This window comes from Ictidomys tridecemlineatus, chromosome 2, assembly GCF_052094955.1.
Source record: "Ictidomys tridecemlineatus isolate mIctTri1 chromosome 2, mIctTri1.hap1, whole genome shotgun sequence".
In the NCBI taxonomy this organism is placed as follows: Eukaryota; Metazoa; Chordata; class Mammalia; order Rodentia; family Sciuridae; genus Ictidomys; species Ictidomys tridecemlineatus.
In genome coordinates, this window is record NC_135478.1 from 216,558,023 (window position 1) to 216,577,863 (window position 19,841).

Sequence of the window (19,841 nt, forward strand, 5' to 3'; positions counted from 1 at the left end):
GGATTCAACCAACTACAGATCAAAAATACAGTCCCCTCTAAATTGCACCTGTACAGAACATGTAAAGACTTTTTTCTTGTCATTATTCCCTAAATGATATAGTTCAATCACTATTTATATAATATTCACATTGCGTTAGTTATTATAGATATCTAGAGATAATTTAAAGTATACAGGGTAATAGGTTATATGTAAATACTTTGCCCTTTTTTGGTGAGGGGTGAGGGTTACTGGGGATTGAACCCAGGAGTACTTTACCACTGAGCTACATCCCTACCCCTTTTTATTTTTTATTTTGAGACACAGTTGCTGAGGGCCTTGCTAAGTTGTCCAGTCTCACTTTGAACTTAAAATCCTCCTGCGTCAGCTTCCCGAGTTGCTGAGTTTATAGGAATGCACCAATGTACCCAGTTAACTATGCTTTACCATTGTGTATAAGAGATTGAGCATCTGGAGATTTTTGGTTATCTGTGAAGGATCACGGAATTAATTCAGGATACTGAGAGATGACTCTATGTAGTAAAAATATAAAATAACTTTTTAAAACACACCAAAAGGGGAAGAGGGGTCTTAAAGGCAAAGTAGAATTTCTAGCTCAAATAGTAGTTTTCTTTATTGCAGTTACCAGTTCTGATTGCTTGCTATGACATGCTTTTTAATTCCATGGTCTCTTTGAGCTAAATAAATTTTTTCACCTTCTTTTAGAATTGTTGAGAATCTGCAGTTTTAGGATATTTGGGATGAAGGACTTTTGTCTGTAAGTGATAATTATAGAAATCTCTGTATAGCATTGCTATGCTATGTAGTCAACTCTTGGCTTTCTTTCCAGTGATTTTACTGGCAAGTGAATAGATAGAGATAAAGTTGTGGCAGGGCTTGGGCAAATAGGGAAGCTTTGGTGACTAAGGGATGCTTATTAGTCGTAAGATGGGAGTCTTTCTTAGGAATCGGTATCTCTTACTTGCTTCTTCTGCTGTATGTGATTAGTGAATATTGGTTATTAGTTTCATTTACAATTAGTTAGAGGTAGTGAGGGGTACTATTCTAAGAATATCTTGTTTGTTTTCCAGTTTAGTAATCATACTGCATTGTCTTGATACACTGATTATCAAATTAGGCAGGTACTAATGACTCAGTAATATTCTGAGTCACAGTGAACTAGTACCTAGAGGGATTGATTTAAAGGGGTTTCTTTATTTTAGATTCAGCAAACTTTGAGGGTTTTTTTTTGTTTAGAAATAAATTATTTAATTATTTTTGTTTAGAAATAAATAATTAAATAATTAATTATTTAATAATTATTTTTATAAGATCTGTTTAATAAATAACCTGTATAATATCAATAATAGCAAAGGTCCAGAAAATTTATCAAGTAATACTTTGATTTTACTATAGGGAGTTTACTAAGGATGCTGAAGAGGGAGCAATTCTAAATGTGTTTATCTGGTAGCAAAGACCCTAATATAACTCCCTGCCAATCTGTATTTGAGTTCCTTCAGATAAAATTTTAATGTTATAAATTAATATATATGTTCATTTTTCACAACTGTTAAGAATTTGGTTCAAGTTTTTATATAGTGTGCACATCATTGGATTTTAGCAGAATTAGGAACTAGAGGTTGGAGAATAGAAAAGGGGAGGAATGGCAGAAGGTAGGTGAGGGGATAGTTTTGCCAGAGGCCAAAAGGTGAAGAAAAGTAAACTGAAACCAGAAAAATGTATCCTGGTGGCCTCTGTGATGGTAGGAACTGGGATGTGCTTAATATGAAATGTTTTGATAGAAAGCTATTAATAAGTGGAACCAAGCCTGGGATTGGAGAAAAAGTTGCTCTCCTGTACAATTTTGTCAAACGCAGGTTGTCGAGAATTCTTTCCATAGAACAGGTGGGAGGCAGAACCCTAGAAGTCCAGAACTTTGGTGGGTTAAACCTAAGAATTTCTTAAATGGGTGGTACATATACTTAATAAAAACTCAAAAGATATAAAAGGTAATATGATAAAAAATAAGTCTCTCACTGGGCACGATGGCACACGCCTGTGATCCTAACAGCTCCAGAGGCTGAGGCAGGAGGATCATGAGTTCAAAGCCAGCCTCAGCAAAAGTGAAGCACTAGCAACTCAGTGAGACCCTGTCTCTAAATAAAATACAAAATAGGGCTAGGGATGGGGCTCAGTGGTCGAGTCATTATTCCATAAGTGATATAGTTCAACCACTATATAGTATTCACATTGTGTTAGTTAGAGATAATTTAAAGTATACAGGGTAATAGGTTATACATAAATACTTTTTTTTTTTAAAGAGAGGGAGAGAGAGAGAGAGAGAGAGAGAGAGAGAGAGAATTTTTTTAATATTTATTTTTTAGTTTTCGGCGGACACAACATCTTTGTTTGTATGTGGTGCTGAGGATCGAACCCGGGCCGCAAGCATGTCAGGCAAGGCGCTACTGCTTGAGCCACGTTCCCAGCCCCACTTTGCTCTTTTTTGACAGGGGGTGAGTTCAATCCCTGGTACCTTTAAAAAAAAAAAAAAAAAAGAAAGAAAAAAGAAAAATCTCTCCTATCCCTGACTCCCAGCTAACCATTTCTCTCCTCAGAGAGCTACTATTTGAGTTTCTGTCCCAGGGAGCTATGTGTACTTAAGCATATATACATTTCAAAGTTCTTTTTTGTTTTTATATGCAAATGAAAAAATACAGAAAAATAAAAACCAGATAATCATTCATAAGCCCAATGCTAGGCATAACCACTGATTATAGTTTGATGTATACCCTTTCAAGGCTTTAAAAAATGCAACATGCAATTACGTTACTCTTGCAATAAAAAATATTTTTTAAATTACCTGAGTAATACATGAAGATGTTCCTGTTTTTAATAAACAAATTCATATGATGCCTATTAAGCCAAAGTCATATTCACTACTGCCTTCAATTATATCATTTTCTATCAGTAATAACCATGGTCATGTAGTCTTTGAGCATTTTGTATATATCTACAGATTTATATTGCTGTTTTTCATAAATGAGATCATCTTGCTCAATGATAGAGGAGAGAATAATGTCTGGTTATTTAAATATTGTCTCCAGTTAGATTAAACACATTTTCTGAAATTTAGTAAATACCATCGTGTTTTTTCTGTGAATAAAGTGACCTGTAAATAACATTTGGCAAACTGTTTTTGTTACCTTCTATATTAATAACTATTCATCTGCCATGTTGTTTTTAAATGTCTTTTAGCATTGAATGTTATGTCAGTTTATGTAATTTATACACTTATCATTGTTATGATGGTGTCATTAGTATAATGAATGTGTGGTGAAGATCTTATACTTGTAAGATCATGTTTTGGGATGCATTTTGGCCAAATTAATACTATTAAGATCAAGTAAAATTTTAGCTCTGTGTACTCTCATTAATATGATTCACACTTACTTAATAACACTACCAATTGACTTCATATATTAGCAGTCATTGTTTCTGGTGGCAACAAACTGATCATCTTGACTAAAATAAAATGCTCCTAAATCTGATTACCTATTAACTGTTTACTCTTCTGCATATGTATGATTGAGATTATTACAACAGAAACTGTTTGTTATTTTGTTTTTTGTTTTCCCCAGGTGAATATTAATAGGCAGCTAGTTGTGCCTACACCAAAACCAAAAACAAACAGAATTGGATTAGGAGAGCAGAAAAAAGTAATCATGATTTTAATTAGAAAGCCTCTAGGAAGAAAAATTGGAAACATGGTGGACATTGTATTGTTTCCAGGTCTGGACTATGAAGGACAGCAGAATTCAGAGGAGTTATGTCTATTCCACATAAGGGGAAAGCATAAGGAAAGACAAGATAAGCAGGTGTGTTTGTAGGAGCATCAGTATGTAGTTTGAATCAAAGTGTTCATGTTACAAAATAGTAACAAAATATTTGGATAAGTAGGTTGAGTCAACCCGTAGAACGTATTTAACTGGTATCATGTAAGGGTTTTGAATTTATCTTATGATAAATAGGACTCTTTTGGAGCATTTTGAGCAGGAAAATGATATAAAATGTTATTTAGAAATATTAATTAGTTGGTATTATGTAGGATAAGTTTGAGGGAAGAGAGGTTAATTAGGGCATTCATTACATTTAGGTGAAAACAATGGCCAGCTTTCTAACTTTGGAGTTAGAATTAGAAAGAAGCTATAAATGTGACACACAGCCTGGGGCTGACCCTTTTTTTTTCTATGTTTTAAAAAAATTTATATATAACAGTAGAATGCATTACGATTCTTATTACATATATAGAGTACAATTTTTCATATCTCTGGTTGTATACATAGTATATTCACACCAATTTGTGTCTTCCAATGTGAATAATTATATGAATGAAAGTTCATAAGAGAGACACTTGAAATAGAAATAATAATCCTGGATTTGATCCTCAGCACTCTGGGGGATAAAAAGGTTAATAATGAAGGGCTTTTAAGATGTGCATTATTGCCAGGCACAGTGGTGCCTGCCTGTAATCCCAGCAGCTGGAATGGCTGAGACAAGAGGATCATGAGTTCAGTCAACCTCAACAATGGCAAGGCGTGAAGCAACTCAGTGAGACCCTGTCTCTAAATAAAATACAAAATATGGCTAGGGATGTGGCTCAGGGTGAAGTGCCCCTGAGTTAATCCTTGGTACAAAAAAAAAAAAAAAAGGGCATATTGAGGTATAATATATAAATAAATATAGTTTATATTTTTTTTAGCAGTGGGGATTGAACCAGTATAGGCAAATGCCATATCTGAGCTATACCCCAGCCCCAATTCATTGATTTTGCAGTGTACAGTTGATTAAATTTTTGACAAATGCATATAATCTTGTAACCTCTACTACAGTCTTAATAAGAAATGTTTATATTTCTGTCATCCCACAAAGTTCCTTTGAACATCTCCACAGAGTTCTTACCTCTAGTCCTAGCCCTTGGCAACCTCTGGTCTATTTCCTATTACTTTAGTGTTTTGTTTGCTTTTGCAGTTTCCTATCAATAGATCTATGTCTCTCTGTCTGGGTTCTTTCAGTGAGCATAGTGCTTTTGAAATTTATCTACATGTTGCATGTGTCAGAAGTTCCTTCTTTATTGCTGAGTAGTAATCTGTTGTATGGATTATGTATATATCACAGTTGTTTATCAATTCACCACATGATGGGCATTATATTGGTTCCAGTTTTAGGCTGTAATGAATAAAGGTGTCTTAAACATTAGGGTTATAGTTGTATGCATATAGTTTTCATTTCTCTTGTGTATATTTATGTAAGAGTGGGATTGTTAGGACACAAGGTATAACTGTATGATTGACTTTATAAGAAACTATCAAACCGTTTTCCAAAATGGCTATATCACTTGTATTCCCATTAGTGATGTACAAGATGTCAAATTGTTCTACATCCTTGTTTACAATTGTTATTGTCACTTTAATTTTAGCCAGTATGAAGTTTGAAGGCAGAAAAATGGTAAGAATAAACAAAATGGATGGGAATGCCAAGGGAGAGGAATTAATATGGAGGCAAACATCAGTGCAAACGCTGATTTCAGTTTTGGTGTATTGAGATTAAGGTGTGGTCCATCTAAAATAGGACCCCTTAGTCTTTATAACTTTTCTTACAGAATTTTTCTAGACATCTATGAGTTTGAAGATTAGCTCACCACTTCTTTGTGACCTTAGACAAGTTGCTTGTCCTTAGTCAGCTTTTGTTTTTCCCATTTGCTGAACATGAAATTAAAAAATAATAGTACTTACATGGGATCTAATACAAAGTTAATACTCGGTAAGTGTTGTCATCAGCACCATCAACATCATGATTGAAATGTAAGTATATACTTTATGCCTTTAGTAACCTGTGACTTTCAAATCTCCATTTTTCCCTTTCTGTTTTATCTTGTGTTCATTCTCTAATTTTGGGGGGTTATGTCCCTGTTCTAATCCCTTTGGTGCTTCATTTCATTTGCCTTGTTTGTTCATAAATGAGTAAGTTAAGCTTTGACCAGAGACTCTGTTAGAAAGGTCTCCATACAAGGGCTGGGGGTTGTGGCTCAGTGGTAGAGAGCTCTCTAGCATGCTTGAGGCACTGAGTTTGATCCTCAGCACTACATAAATGTAAAATAAAGATATTGTGTCCACTTAAAACTAAAAAAAAAAAGGTCTCCATACAACCTGCATCTTTCCGTTCTGCTGTCTATCACTGCTATAGTTGTTTAATCTTTCCCCTCTTCACAATACTATAAAATCCATAAGGCCAGTGTGAGGCTTAGAAAATTTAATTTGCTGAATAATTATCTTGTTTTAAGATTCTTGAAGACAAGAACTTTTCACTGAAAAAAACTTTCTTTTCTTTCTTTCTTTGGTTTTTTTCTTTTTTTTTAAGTTGTAGATGGACACAATACCTTTATTTGCTTTCATGTGGTACTGAGGTTCGAACCCATTGCCTCACATGTGATAGGCAAGTGCTCTACCACTGAGCTACAACCCCAGCCCCTGGAAAAACTTTCTGATATTTTAACATATTATTTTCTGTAGTATAAGTCTTATCAGATTTTTTTTGTTATTTTTTGGTGCTGGAGATTATACTCAGGGCCTCACAAATGGGCTTAGCATGTACTCTACCACTGAGCTGCTGTCTCAACCCTTAACAGATACTTCTAAATCTAAGTAGTGATTTGAAATAAACTATATAATTTAGTAGAATTATTGGATCACATAGGATAAAGGGTTTTAAAAAATTGTTTTAGCATACTTCATTATGAAGTAATGCTTTATAGAAAAATTAGAAAACAGAAGAAGCAAAAGAAGAAAATAGAAGAGTTTTATAAAGTTTTGTCAGAGGCTTTCAGATTGTTTTCTAAAGATATTAAATTGGTATATTTTTAGCAGTTCTTAAGCAGCCCTCATCTGTATAAATTTATAATTTGATAGGTAAAATTGTTATCTTACTTCAATTCTATTTATTTGATTTATAAATCATTTCCCTAACTGAATTTAATGCTGCTTTTTTTCCATTTCTGCACAATGCTGTCCACTCAGATATTTATTCTTAAATTCCTACCATAACTATTTTATCTCCTATAACTTGAATATACTTAATATGTGAGGCCTAGACTTCTTCATTAGTTTTGTCTGTTTTTATATACATTCTAGGTCTTTCTCTCCCTCTGCAAGCCCCTACTATGAGGATGAAATTCCCTCTATGAGGATAAAAGTCCTATATATTCCTCTGCTTGATGTGTAATTTCTCCTCAGTAGAATAACTCCTGTCCGAGAAATAACTCTTTCTGTCCCCGACATCTGATTCTTACTGTAATTCTATAACCTGGTGTAAAAGTCCCAGTGTGCGGATCTGGCAAAATGAGAAAAATAGGGACAATTTAGTGTGTGTATTGTGTAGTTAAGCATGTTCTGTATATATGCTTAATTAATACATGTGCATATATGTATGATTATTATTCCTTGAGAAAGATTGTTGTTCTGAAATTATGTTTTCAGTGGCTTTATTTAGCATAATAACAAGTTTGCCACCCTGTGTTAGCCCCAGAATTGCTTTTGAAACTTACCTAAATTGTAAAATTTTAAAATATGGGAACCAAAGTGTATGCACCTGTAATCCTAGCTACTGAAGAGGCTAGTCTAGAGGATTGCTTGAGATAATGAGTTCAAGGCCAGCCTGGGCAACTTAGTGAGAACCTGTCGTTAAAATAATAATAAATAAGGAATCCACCACTTCACCTCACACCATAGGGATTTCTTGGTAGTGATGGTAGTGTAGTAGTATTTTGTCCACTTAGAAGCAAACCGTGGAGCCATAGCTCATGTTGGGGTAAGGTTTTCAACAACTATGTGGAATGCAAACATAGCATTTGTTCAGAATTATCTTTGCAAATCACGTAGAAAGGGATCACACTCTGTTGGTGATATCTCTCAGTAAGTCTAGTATCACCATTTTTCCTCTCAAGCACTGGAACAGATCACAATTTCTTTACATGGAAGCAAACAACTTTTATTTAAGGGCCATGTGGCATAAAAGTGTCCCTCTTTAACTTTTAGAATCACGTATTCACTGTGAGGACTGTAATGAAAAGAGGTCATAGAAGTTCACATCTTTCTTTTTAAATACTTTTTTAGTTGTAGATGGACACAATACCTTTATTTTATTTTATTTATTTATTTGTTTTTTATTTGATGCCGGGGATCAAACCCAGTGCCTCATGCTTGCTAGGCAAGTGCTGTACCACTGAGCCACAACCCCGGCTCTAGAAGTTCACATCTTAAATCTCTTGCTTTCCACAAGGCCTGCTGTGGCTCAGTGGTAGCATTTTGGTAGGCAAAATCCTGAGTGCTATCTTCTATCTTCCTACCCCTTACCTCACCTTTCTGAGCCTCTTCTTTACCCCTGACCCAGTCTGAAAAAAATGGGGTAGGGAGACATTAGAAGGATGCTTAGAATGAGTAATTGAATATGAGTGAGTAAAAATTAAAATTTAAAAATCCAAAATAAACTTACAGGCTAAGCAAGAATGTTTGTGTGCACACATACACAGACACACACGCATATATACACACACACACACACACACACTTTTTTTTTTTTTTTAATGGTTCTGGCCCATCTGTCATTGAGCTATGGTAGATTTACCACTGAACCACATTCCTAACTCATTTATTTTAACAAAAAAATGTGTATGTGTATATGTGTGCACACAAACATAAGTGAGTTTTTCTTTATACTGTGATTAGTCAAAAGGCTCCATAAAGTATCATCTGAATAGTGGAATCTACAGGAACTAGTTTGTTTTGACATTGTGTTAGTTTTTAAAAATGATTATTTAAAAAAGGATTATGGACTAATAAGAAGTTGCAACTATAGTAAAAAAGACCATATGCCTACCACCCAACTTCTGCCAGTGGTAAAATTTTATATAACTGCAGTTACAAAACTAGGAAATAAACATGGCACAATACAACTAACCAGACCACAGACATTATTCTGATTCACTAGTTTTTGATACCATGTGGTTTTTTTGTTTTTGTTTTGTTTTTGGTACCAGTGGTACTTTACCACTGGGCCACATCCCTAACTCTTATTTTAAGACAGAGTCTTGCTAAGTTGCTGAGGCTGGCTTTGAACTTGTGATCCTCTTGCCTCAGTCTCCTGAGCCACTGGGATTACCGGCATAAACCTCCATGCCCAGCTCATTTCATCAGTTTTTGTAGGCACTCATTTATCATTTTCTTGTGTTTATGTGTATGATTATATGACATTTAAAAAATAATTTTAAGAATAGTTTTTAAATTACGGAAAAGCTATAATTTAGAACTGGGCATAGCAGATTATGCATACTTTCATAATCCCAGCAATCTGGGAGGCTGAAGCAGGAGGATCTCAACCTGTAGTCCAGTCTCTGCAACTTGGTGAGACATTGTCTCAAAATAAAAAATAAAAAGGGCTGGAGATGTCGCTCAGTTTCCCTAGGTTTAATTCCAAGTTCCAAAAAAGTAAAAGTTAAACAAGATAATACAAAGAGTTTTCATATAGTCCTCACCCACTAACATGAATATTTTACATTCATGTAGTATGTTTGTTATAATGAAGGAATCGACATTGATATAGTACCATTAAACTCTAAACTTTATTTGGATTTTACTAGTTTTCCCTAATGTACTTTTTCAGTTCCTAGATCCTATCCATGATAGCACAGCTCATTTAGTCTTAGTGTCTTTAGGCTGGTATGGACTATGACAGTTTTTCAGATTTTTCCTTTTTTTTTTTTTTTTTTAATAATCTTAACAGCTTTGGAGAACTTATTTTATAGACTATCAATTTGGTCTGTTTGATGTTTTTCTCATGGCTGGGCTAGTTTTATAGGCAGTTGAGAGGAAGACCCACAGAAGGGAAGTGCAGTTTTTATCATATATCAGGGATATGTGCCATCCACTTATCATTGTTCCTGTTGTCATCTGGCTGATGTAAAGTTGGGCAGGTTTTCCATTGTAAAGTTACTTTGTTCCTCTTTTCTCACTCTGAGCTGTGAAAGCAAGTCACTAAGCACAGCTGCTTATATAAAGGTATGGGAAGACTTAACCATCTGCAGGGATTTATTTACAAAAATTATTTGAATTCTTTGAATAGGTCTTTTTAAACTTTATGGAAACAGCATGAGTACTGAATCAGTCTAATGTGTCTGTTTTTTGCAGGGTGGGAAACCCCGTAAGCACCGGAAGGATCGGCTACAAGATTTAATTGACATAGGCTTTGGCTATGATGAGACAGATCCATTTATTGATAACTCAGAGGCTGTGAGTAACATGTCTTTAATATAGCAGCAAATTTATTAGAATAGTAGAAGTCAAGGGTAACTTAACTTGTTCAATGAATGTGTTCGTTTATGCTTTTTTTAAGTTATATATGGACACAATATTTTTATTTTGTTTATACATTTTTATGTGCTGCTGAATCGAACCCAGTGGCTCACATGTGCAAGGCAAGCATTCTGCCATGAGCCACAACCTGAGCCCTTGTTTGTGCTTTTTAAAGCCATATTTGCTGCTTAAAGATTTTTTAAAAATTTTTAATATTTTTCAGTTTTTGGCAGACACAACATCTTTCTTTGTGGTGCTGAGGATCGAACCCGGGCCGCATGCATGCCAGGCGAGAGTGCTACCGCTTGAGCCACATCCCCAGCCCCTAATGATTTTTAAAAAAATTTTTAAGGCATACTGAAGACTTAAAATTTTGTAATGTTGGGTTGGCTCACAGTGGGTCATTACACTACTATACTAGACCAGGTTTTGGCAAACATCTTTTTCTTTAAAGGGCCCCATGGTAAATATTTTAGACTTTGTGGGCCATATGGTACTGTCACAGCTATTCTGCCATTATATTGTGAGAGCAGCCACAGACAATATTTAAGCAAATAAATATGGCATTTATAATGAGATGTTTTTGATGAACTCTGATATTCAAATTCTTTTTTAAATTTTTTTAGTTGTAGGTGGTCACAATGTCTTTGTATTATTTATTTTTATGTGGTGCTGAGTATCAAACCCAGTGCCTCACCCACTGAGCCACAACCCCAGCCCCTCAAATTCTTTTAAAATTTATTTATATATTTTTTTTCTCTCTCTCTATCTTGTGTCTGTCTGTCTCTCTCTCTCTTTCTCTCTCTGTCTCTCAGGCTGGGGCTCAAACCCAGGACCTCACATATGCCAGGCAAGCGCTCTCACACTTGAGTTTACACCCCAGCACTTAAATTTGTGTAATTTTCATGTGTCACAGAATCTTGTCATTTTTTCTCAACCATTTAAAAAACATGAAATCCTTTTTCTTGGCAGCTGGATTTGGTGGGCAATCATGGTTTGTTGACGTTGTACTAGATTGTTGTTTTTGATAAGCTGTGCTTGTTCTTAGGTCCTTCAAGAATCACGATTCTTTAGTAAATGCTTGTTTCCAGATGTGTAGTTAGCAATGATTCTGTCTTCCTCTCTTTCCCAAACTAAGAATGAAAATAAGTTTAAGAAAAGGGAAAATGAGGGCAAAAGGAAAAAAAAAAGGAAAATGAAAAGCTGTTACATTAAATTAATGGTTTAGTACTGAAAACTTTATGTTAAACAAATGGTTCTTAATCAGGGGTAAAAATCTGGGGATTCTTGTCTTAACTCAGACTTAATTAGAATTTCTGGAGGTAAGGCTTAAGAGATTTTTGGTGTTGTATTTTTTTGTTATGTTTTTGGTTTTAATAAAATGAATATACAATATATTGGTATATTGATTACCATCAATTGATTACTATAAAAAAAACCACAAGATAGTTATAAACTAGAAAACATATTAGGATTGAGATACATTCCTTTTAATGGTTGTTGGGGACATACCTAAATTGCCTAATTTATTTAACCAATCCTAGTTGATGTGCATTAAATTGTTTCTGGTGTTATATGTTTGCAAATAGTTGGGCATATTTTATGCATTTATCTACTTAAGTAAATGTATATGCAGTGTATTTATAGAATACAAATATATGGGTAGGCTAAATTATCTAAGCAACGGAATTTATAGGTCAAATGGTATTTTCATCTTGAATTCTTTTTTTTTTTTTAATATTCCCTTACTTTGGGCAGGTATATTTTGAAATGATTTTGAAGATGAGACAAAGCAATATTAGTGCCACTGGATTGAACTTGATTTGGCAGACATCTATAAAATACTCTTAATTTTAAAATTGCAGTATGCCTTACTATCACAGTGGTTTCAGCCTCTAATATCAGTCTGTTTTGATCGAATCCTATAGCTTTTCTCCTAAAATTCTTTCGCTTCTAAGAGGAAGCAGGATTTCATAAGGATGGTAGTAATCTCTTAATCATGTAGCATATGAATGAGGGTGTTCCTATTTTGCCTTAGGGAGTATGTTCTTCTATTATTGTCCATTAGTAGAGTAATCTAATCCCTGGGATTATAATATCTATACAGTGTACAGTGATTACTTAGACTGTGCAGAATGACACTATTTAACTTTTACACTACTCACAAATTAGCATGTCTTTTGCCTGTGGTTACAGTGCTTTCTTGTATAGTTGGTTGATGACAAAGCATATACAGGCAAGAGAGTGATATGATAGGAAGGTCATCCAGCATGATGCATATGGAATATCCTGTCATACTTTTAAATTTTTTTGTGTGTGTCCTGACTAACTATGACATATCAATAGGGCCCTTTGGAGTAGGGATACCTTTTTAAATATATTTTTATTGTACTAATTAGTTATATATGACAGTAGAATGCATTTTGATACATCATACATAAATAGGGTATAACTTCTCATTGATCTGGTTGTACATGATATAGAGTTACATGAGATAGGGATACCTTTCCACAATCAAAAAGGTTAACAGCCAGTGTGGTTATGGAATGTTTTAAGAGTCTTGACTGTGATTTGGAACTCAAGGTAGAAGTCCTAGAATCTAGTTCTACATCAGTTTCTAAGTCACCATGTAACCAGGAGCAGGCTTTATAGCATCACTTGGTTTTCTCTACCATTACTTGCTCAGAATTATTCTGAGGCCCAAATAAGGCAATGAATATAAACTTGCTGAAGCATAAAGCAAGTACAAGGCATTAGCAATAATGTTAACATTATATCAGATTTCAAAATCTGAATAATCCAAAAAGGAACTCATGGGTAAACATTTATGCATGCTTACATAAATAGCTTAAAAAAAGGTAGTAAACTTTATGTTCTATTGCAGTTTTAGATTCACAGAAAACGTAAGCAGAAAGTATAGAGAGCATCCATGTACACCTTGCCCCAAGGCACACAACCTCCCCTATTATCAATATTCTATATCATAGTCATTCATTTGTTGTAATTGAGGAACCTACATTGATCCACCAGTATCACCAAAGTTCATAGTTCACATCAATGTTCCCACCAGATGTACATTCTTTTGAGTTTGAACAAATGTATAATGACATGTATCCACCATTATAGTATTATAGTATATAGTATAGTATTACAGTAGTGATACTTCCCTAAAAATCCTCTATGCTCTGCCCATTTATCCCTCCCTTCTCTCCTAGCCTGTGACAGCCATATAACTGTCTGCACAGTTTTGGCTTTTCCTTACAATTGAAATCTATAGTATGTAGACTTTTATAAATAATTTTAATTAATAACTTCTTTTATAGCATTTAGACTTTGTGGGTGTGTGCTCACGCGCTAGGGATTGAACCCAGGGCCGTGTACATGCGAGGCAAGCACTCTACCAACTGAGTTATATCCCTAGCTCCTTTGTAGCATTTAGAGTATTTTTAAATACAAACTGACTTTTTCAAGCCATAATTGGCTTATATGTCTATTTAAAGGGTATGACTTGAGGCTGGGGTTGTGGCTCAGTGGTAGAGTGCTCACCTAGCATGCATGAGGCACTGGGTTTGATCCTCAGCACCACATAAATGTAAAATAAAGACATTGTGTCCACCTAAAACTTAAGAATAAATATTTTAAAAAAATGAAAAAAAAGGGTATGACTAGTATTTTTAAATAATATGACATCAAATAGATTAGGAGTTATTAAAGATCACATAATTTTATTATGTATGCTTGTTTTTAGAATTTTTTTAGTTGTAGATGTACACAATACCTTCATTTTATTTATTTACCTTTTTATTTGTTCTAATTAATTATACATGACAGTAGAATGCATCTTGATACAACATACATAACTGGAGTATAACTTCTCATTCTCTGGGTTGTATATGATGTAGAATCACACCACTCAAGTATTCATATATGTACTATGGAACCAACCTACATGCCCTTCAACAGATGAGTGGATAAAGAAAATGTGGTATATATACACAATGGAATATTACTCAGCCTTAAAGAAGTAATTATTACCTTAAAGGGTAATAATGTCCAATTTATTCTACTATCCTTACTACCCCCAAACCCCTTCCCCTCCCTTCACTTTTCTCTGCCTAATCCAAAGTATCTCTATTTTACCCTAGCCCCCCGCTTATTGTGAATTATCATCTGCATATCAGAAAAAATATTCAGCCTTTGTTGTTTGGAATTGGTTTATTTTGCTTAGCATAATATTCTCCAGCTCCATCCATTTAGTGGCAAATGCCATAGTTTCATTCTTCTTTAAGGCTGAGTAATATTCCATTGTGTATATATACCACATTTTCTTTAACTATTCATCTGTTGAAGGGTATCTAGGTTGGTTCCATAGTCTGCCTGTTGTGAATTGAGCTGCTATAAACATTGATATGACTGTGTCACTGTAGTATGCTGATTATTTATTTTTATGTGGTGCTGAGGATTGAACCCAGTGCCTCACATGTGCTAGGTTAGTGCTCTTCCACTGAGCTACCACTCCAAGCCCATATGTTTGTTTTTGATGTGCAGTAGATTTTCCACTTGTGTTATGGGGAAGAAAATTTGAAAGTTACTGCTCTAAAAAAGATAATTTTTGGAAAAAAAAGAGATAATTTTGTAGATAGAGTTGTTGAGTTATATAGTTGGTTACTGACATTTATAAGACAATATAGGTCCTTATTTTATAAGAGGAAATCAAACTATTATACAAGTTGACTTCCAAACTAATTTATTATCATTGCCCTTAACAAATTATTTTGTTCTGTTTATGAGATAATCCAGGCATCAAACAATTGTAATCTATTTTTTTTTTAAAGAGAGAGTGAAAGAGGAGGGGGAGAGAGAGAGAGAGAGAATTTTTTTTAATATTTATTTTTAGTTCTCGGCGGACATAACATCTTTGTTGGTATGTGGTGCTGAGGATCGAACCCGGGCCGCACGCATGCCAGGCGAGCGCGCTACCGCTTGAGCCACATCCCCAGCCCCAATTGTAATCTAATTAAATGATTCCTTGTTGTGTTCTCAGTAAACTTTCCACATTTGCAAATTATTTTATAAAAAAAAGAAAATAATGTGGTTCTAATTAATTTTTAGAATCATGTGCTTATTACTAAAAATATCTGAAAATAAATGCTTTGAAGCATTAAAAATAATTTCACATTTAGGCTGCCAAATTGAAAAAGGAATGAAGGGTTAGGCACAATGGCACACACCTGTAATCCCAGAGGCCTGGGAAGCTGAGGCAGGAATATTGTGTGTTCAAAGCCATTCTCAGCAACAGCAAGGTGCTAAGCAACTCAGTGAGTCCCTGTCTCAAATAAAATTCAAAATAGAGCTGGGGATATGTGGCTCAGTAGTCAAGTGCCCCAAAGTTCAATCCCTGGTACCACCCCCCACCAAAAAAAAAAAAAAAAATATATATATATATATATATATAAAATATCTCACCAAGACAGAATAGTTGTATGATTATAATCTCTTTATATGGTCATTCAGCCATCTGTTTTACTGTGTTTAAACTTCTCATCAAAAACATTTGAAATCAGGCTGGCATTGTGGCTCAGTGGTAGAGTGCTTGCCTAGCATGTGTGAAGCACTGAGTTCAGTCCTCAGCACTACATACAAATAAATATAAATAAATAAAATGAGGTATTAAAAAATTGATATTAAGAATAGTAGCAGTGAGAATGAAGAAAGAAATAGTGGTAGGGATCCTTAACTTTTTCTCATCAGGTAATATCCTTTGTTAAATATACCAAATGATTAGAACTGACTTTTATTCCAGATAATGAACTTTTTCTAAATTTATTCTATGAACTTCCTCATTGCAGTCGTTTTTTCTTTTTCTTTAATTGATAAATTATAATTGCACATTTTCAGGAGGGTACAACATAATGTTTTGACATTTACAGTTTGCAATGATCAATGTCATATCTGTCACCTCAAACATCATTTGTTTTGGTGAGAACATTGAAAACTCCTCTCTTGTTATTTTGAAATATACATTATTATTAACTATAATCACCCTACAGTGCAATAGAATACCAGTTCATATTCTTCCTGTCTACCTATAATTTTGAACTTGTTGACCAGCACCTCTCATTTCCTCTTCTGCTACTCCCCCTGAGCATCTGTCTACCATTCTGCCCTACGTCTCTAAGTTTAGTTTATTTAGATTGCACATGTAATGGAGATTATATGGTATTTTTCTATGTTGATCCATGTTGTTGAAAATGACAGAATTTCCTGTTTTTTAAGGCTAAATAGTATTCCACTGTATTAATAGACCACATTTTAAAAATCTATTCATTTATTAACAGACACTCATATTATTTTGTATCTTGGCTGTTGTGAATAATGCTACATTGAACCACAAGAATGCAGACATCCTAATTGCTATCCTAACTTCTCCTGCCCCCCATTCATTTCATTTCTTTTAAATTAAGCATGATGCCCTTGGCATGTACCCAGCAGTGGGATTACTAGGTTTGCAGTCATTTTTGCAGTTAGTTTTTAAGGAAAATGTTTCCATGATGAATGAATTTATTTGACATTTAGAGTTATAGACAATAAGATATATCTTAAAGTTTTTCCTTTTAATCTAGTATGATGAATTAGTTCCTGCTTCTTTAACAACAAAGTATGGAGGCTTTTATATCAACACTGGCACTCTGCAGTTTCGCCAAGCTTCAGATACTGAAGAAGAAGATATCACAGACAACCAAAAGCACAAGCCACCCAAGGTGAGTTTCTCCAACACTGCAATGCTAAAGAGAACGTTAAATTAATAGGATATACCTTTTGAATCTTAACATGGTCCACAGTTGTGAATATAAGGAGAAGTAAAATATTAACCATAGCTCAATGATTATATACTTAATGCATGCTTTAAAATAAAAGTATGTGGATTTGGGAAAATTGGTATTTATATCACAGAATTGTTTTCTTTTACTCTCTATGATGTGGTTTAATTGTCTGCTGTTTTGGAGATAAAGTTAAATTTCTAGGATAGGTAAAGACTTGCTGGACTGGGGTTGTGGCTCAGTGGCAAAGCGCTTGCTTAACATGTGTGAAGCACTGAGTTCAATTCTCAGCACCACATATTAATAAATAAAGGTCCATCAATGACTTTAAAAAAAAAAAAGAAGACGACTTGCTATAGAAATGATTGTTGGTAGGGCTCGGGATGTGGCTCAAGTGGTAGTGCACTCAGTTCGCATGTGTGAGGCACTGGGTTCGATCCTCAGCACCACATAAAAATAAAGATATTTTGTCCACCTAAAACTAAAAAAAAAAGAAATATTAAAAAAAAAGAAATGACTATTGATAACTGTTACCTTTCTTGAGATCTGATTAACAAATTCTATAGAATTGGATATACTGCATTTGGGAAATGAATAATGTACATAGGTAAATGTTTGCTGACATGAGGGCCAAAGACTTACTTGTACCAGAATCACCAAAATGCATGTCAAAAATTCATATTTGAAGGCCCTATTCTAGAGAACTGAAAGTGCTTATGGACCCCAAGAACGTGCACTTGAAGCAAGTAATGCTGTTACATTTTGACACTTGAGAAAAACCACTGCTCACATCAAAAAAAGAGAGCATTGATATTTAAATAAATGATGCATTCTTAAAATAAATAAATAAATGGTGTATTATTTTATCATTTTGCAGGTTCCCAAAATAAAAGAAGATGATATCGAAATGAAGAAGCGGAAACGGAAAGAGGAAGGGGAAAAGGAGAAGAAACCAAGGAAAAAAGTACCTAAACAACTGGGGTAAGTGGAACCCAATAAGAGAACTACTGTCATAGTCTGTTTCTCCTTTTAGAATAAATAAATTAATGAAGGTTCACCACTAATTAAGAGTAGCTAAGTCTAATTTAATATTTATAAATAGTAGTAATTTAGTTATGTTTTAATGATATTTTGTTATACATTAATAACTGGAAGGCATTGTCATCTATGAGACTCATGATGTTTAAGATCAGATTTTTAGAGTAGTACATTGAGCATTTTGCTCATTACAGTTTTTGTTTGTTTAACCAGCAAGAGCTAGTTTTAAAAGATGGCATAAAGATCCAATTACTTTCTTTTAAAATTTTTTAGTTGTAGATGGACACAATACTTTTATTTTATTTATTTATTTGTTTGTTTGTTTATTTAATGTAGTGCTGAGAATCAAACCCAGTGCCTCACACATGCTAGGCAAGCACTCTACCACTGAGCCACAACCTCAGCCCTCAAATAACTTTTTTTTTTTTTTGGTGGTACTGGGGATTGAACCTAGGGACTTGCCCATGTGAGGCAAGCAGTCTACCAACTGAACTATTTTCCCAGCCCACTTTTTTTAATCTTTCGGTACTAACACTAAATTTTGATGTTTGGGATTAAGGATTAGCAGTACCCTATATATGAACAATTTATAGTTGTTTTAATATTTAAAAAAACAAATCACGACCTGTGGATATAACTTAGTGGTAGATCACTTGCCTAGCATGTGGGAGGCTCTGGGTTTAATCCCCAGCACCACAAAAAAAAGAAGAGGAGGAAAAGGGGGGAAAAAATGTCATTGATTCCATCCACCACACCCTTGACAGTACTAGCGATTGTACCCAGAGCCTCACACATGCTAACCAAGAAATCTAACACCGAGCTACATCCCCAGCCCTATTTAGCTATTCTTTTTATTTATTTATTTATTTTTTTTTTTTTTATAGTTGGTCGTTCAAAACATTACACAGTTCTTAATACATCATCTTTCACAGTTTGATTCAAGTGGGTTATGAACTCCCAACTTTACCCCGTATACAGATTGCTGTTTCACATCAGTTACCCTTCCATTGATTGACATATTGCCTTTCTAGTGTCTGATGTATTCTGCTGTCTGTCCTATTCTCTACTATCCCCCCTCCCCTCCCCTCCCCTCCCCTCCCCTTTTCTCATCCCTGTTTAATGTAAATCTTCTTCTCAAGCTCTTCGTCCTTACCCTGTCCTTGTTTACTCCCCTTATATCAAAGGGGTCATTTGGTATTTGTTTTTTAACGATTGACTAGCTTCACTTAGCAAAATCTGCTCTAATGCCATCCATTTCCCTCCAAATTCTATGATTTTGTCGTTCCTTAATGCAGAGTAATACTCCATTGTGTATAAATGCCACATTTTTTTTATCCATTCATCTATTGAAGGGCATCTAGGCTGATTCCATAATCTTGCTATAGTGAATTGTGCTGCTATGAACATCGTTGTAGCAGTGTCTCTGTAACATGCTCTTATTAGGTCTTTAGGGAATAGACCGAGAAGGGGAATAGCTGGGTCAAATGGTGGTTCCATTCCCAGCTTTCCAAGAAATCTCCATACTGCTTTCCAAATTGGCTGCACCAATTTGCAGTCCCACCAGCAATGAACAAGAGTGCCCTTTTCCCCGCATCCTCTC

The 19,841-nt window shown here is 34.6% G+C and overlaps 1 protein-coding gene across 10 annotated transcripts in view; it reads left to right on the forward strand.

The window, feature by feature from the left end:
* Ubn2 (ubinuclein 2) overlaps nucleotides 1-19,841 on the forward strand; it is a 95,442-nt gene that overhangs the window by 12,153 nt on the left and 63,448 nt on the right. For all 10 annotated transcript variants that reach the window (XR_013435445.1, XR_013435444.1, XR_013435443.1 and 7 more), the window contains exons 3-5: nucleotides 10,218-10,319; nucleotides 17,006-17,143; nucleotides 18,081-18,184. Coding sequence is in view for 7 of the 10 variants with exons in the window: in XM_078040619.1 (XP_077896745.1) it covers nucleotides 10,218-10,319; nucleotides 17,006-17,143; nucleotides 18,081-18,184 (344 nt within the window). In the remaining 3 variants the exon portion in view is untranslated. The remainder of the gene's footprint in view (nucleotides 1-10,217; nucleotides 10,320-17,005; nucleotides 17,144-18,080; nucleotides 18,185-19,841) is intronic.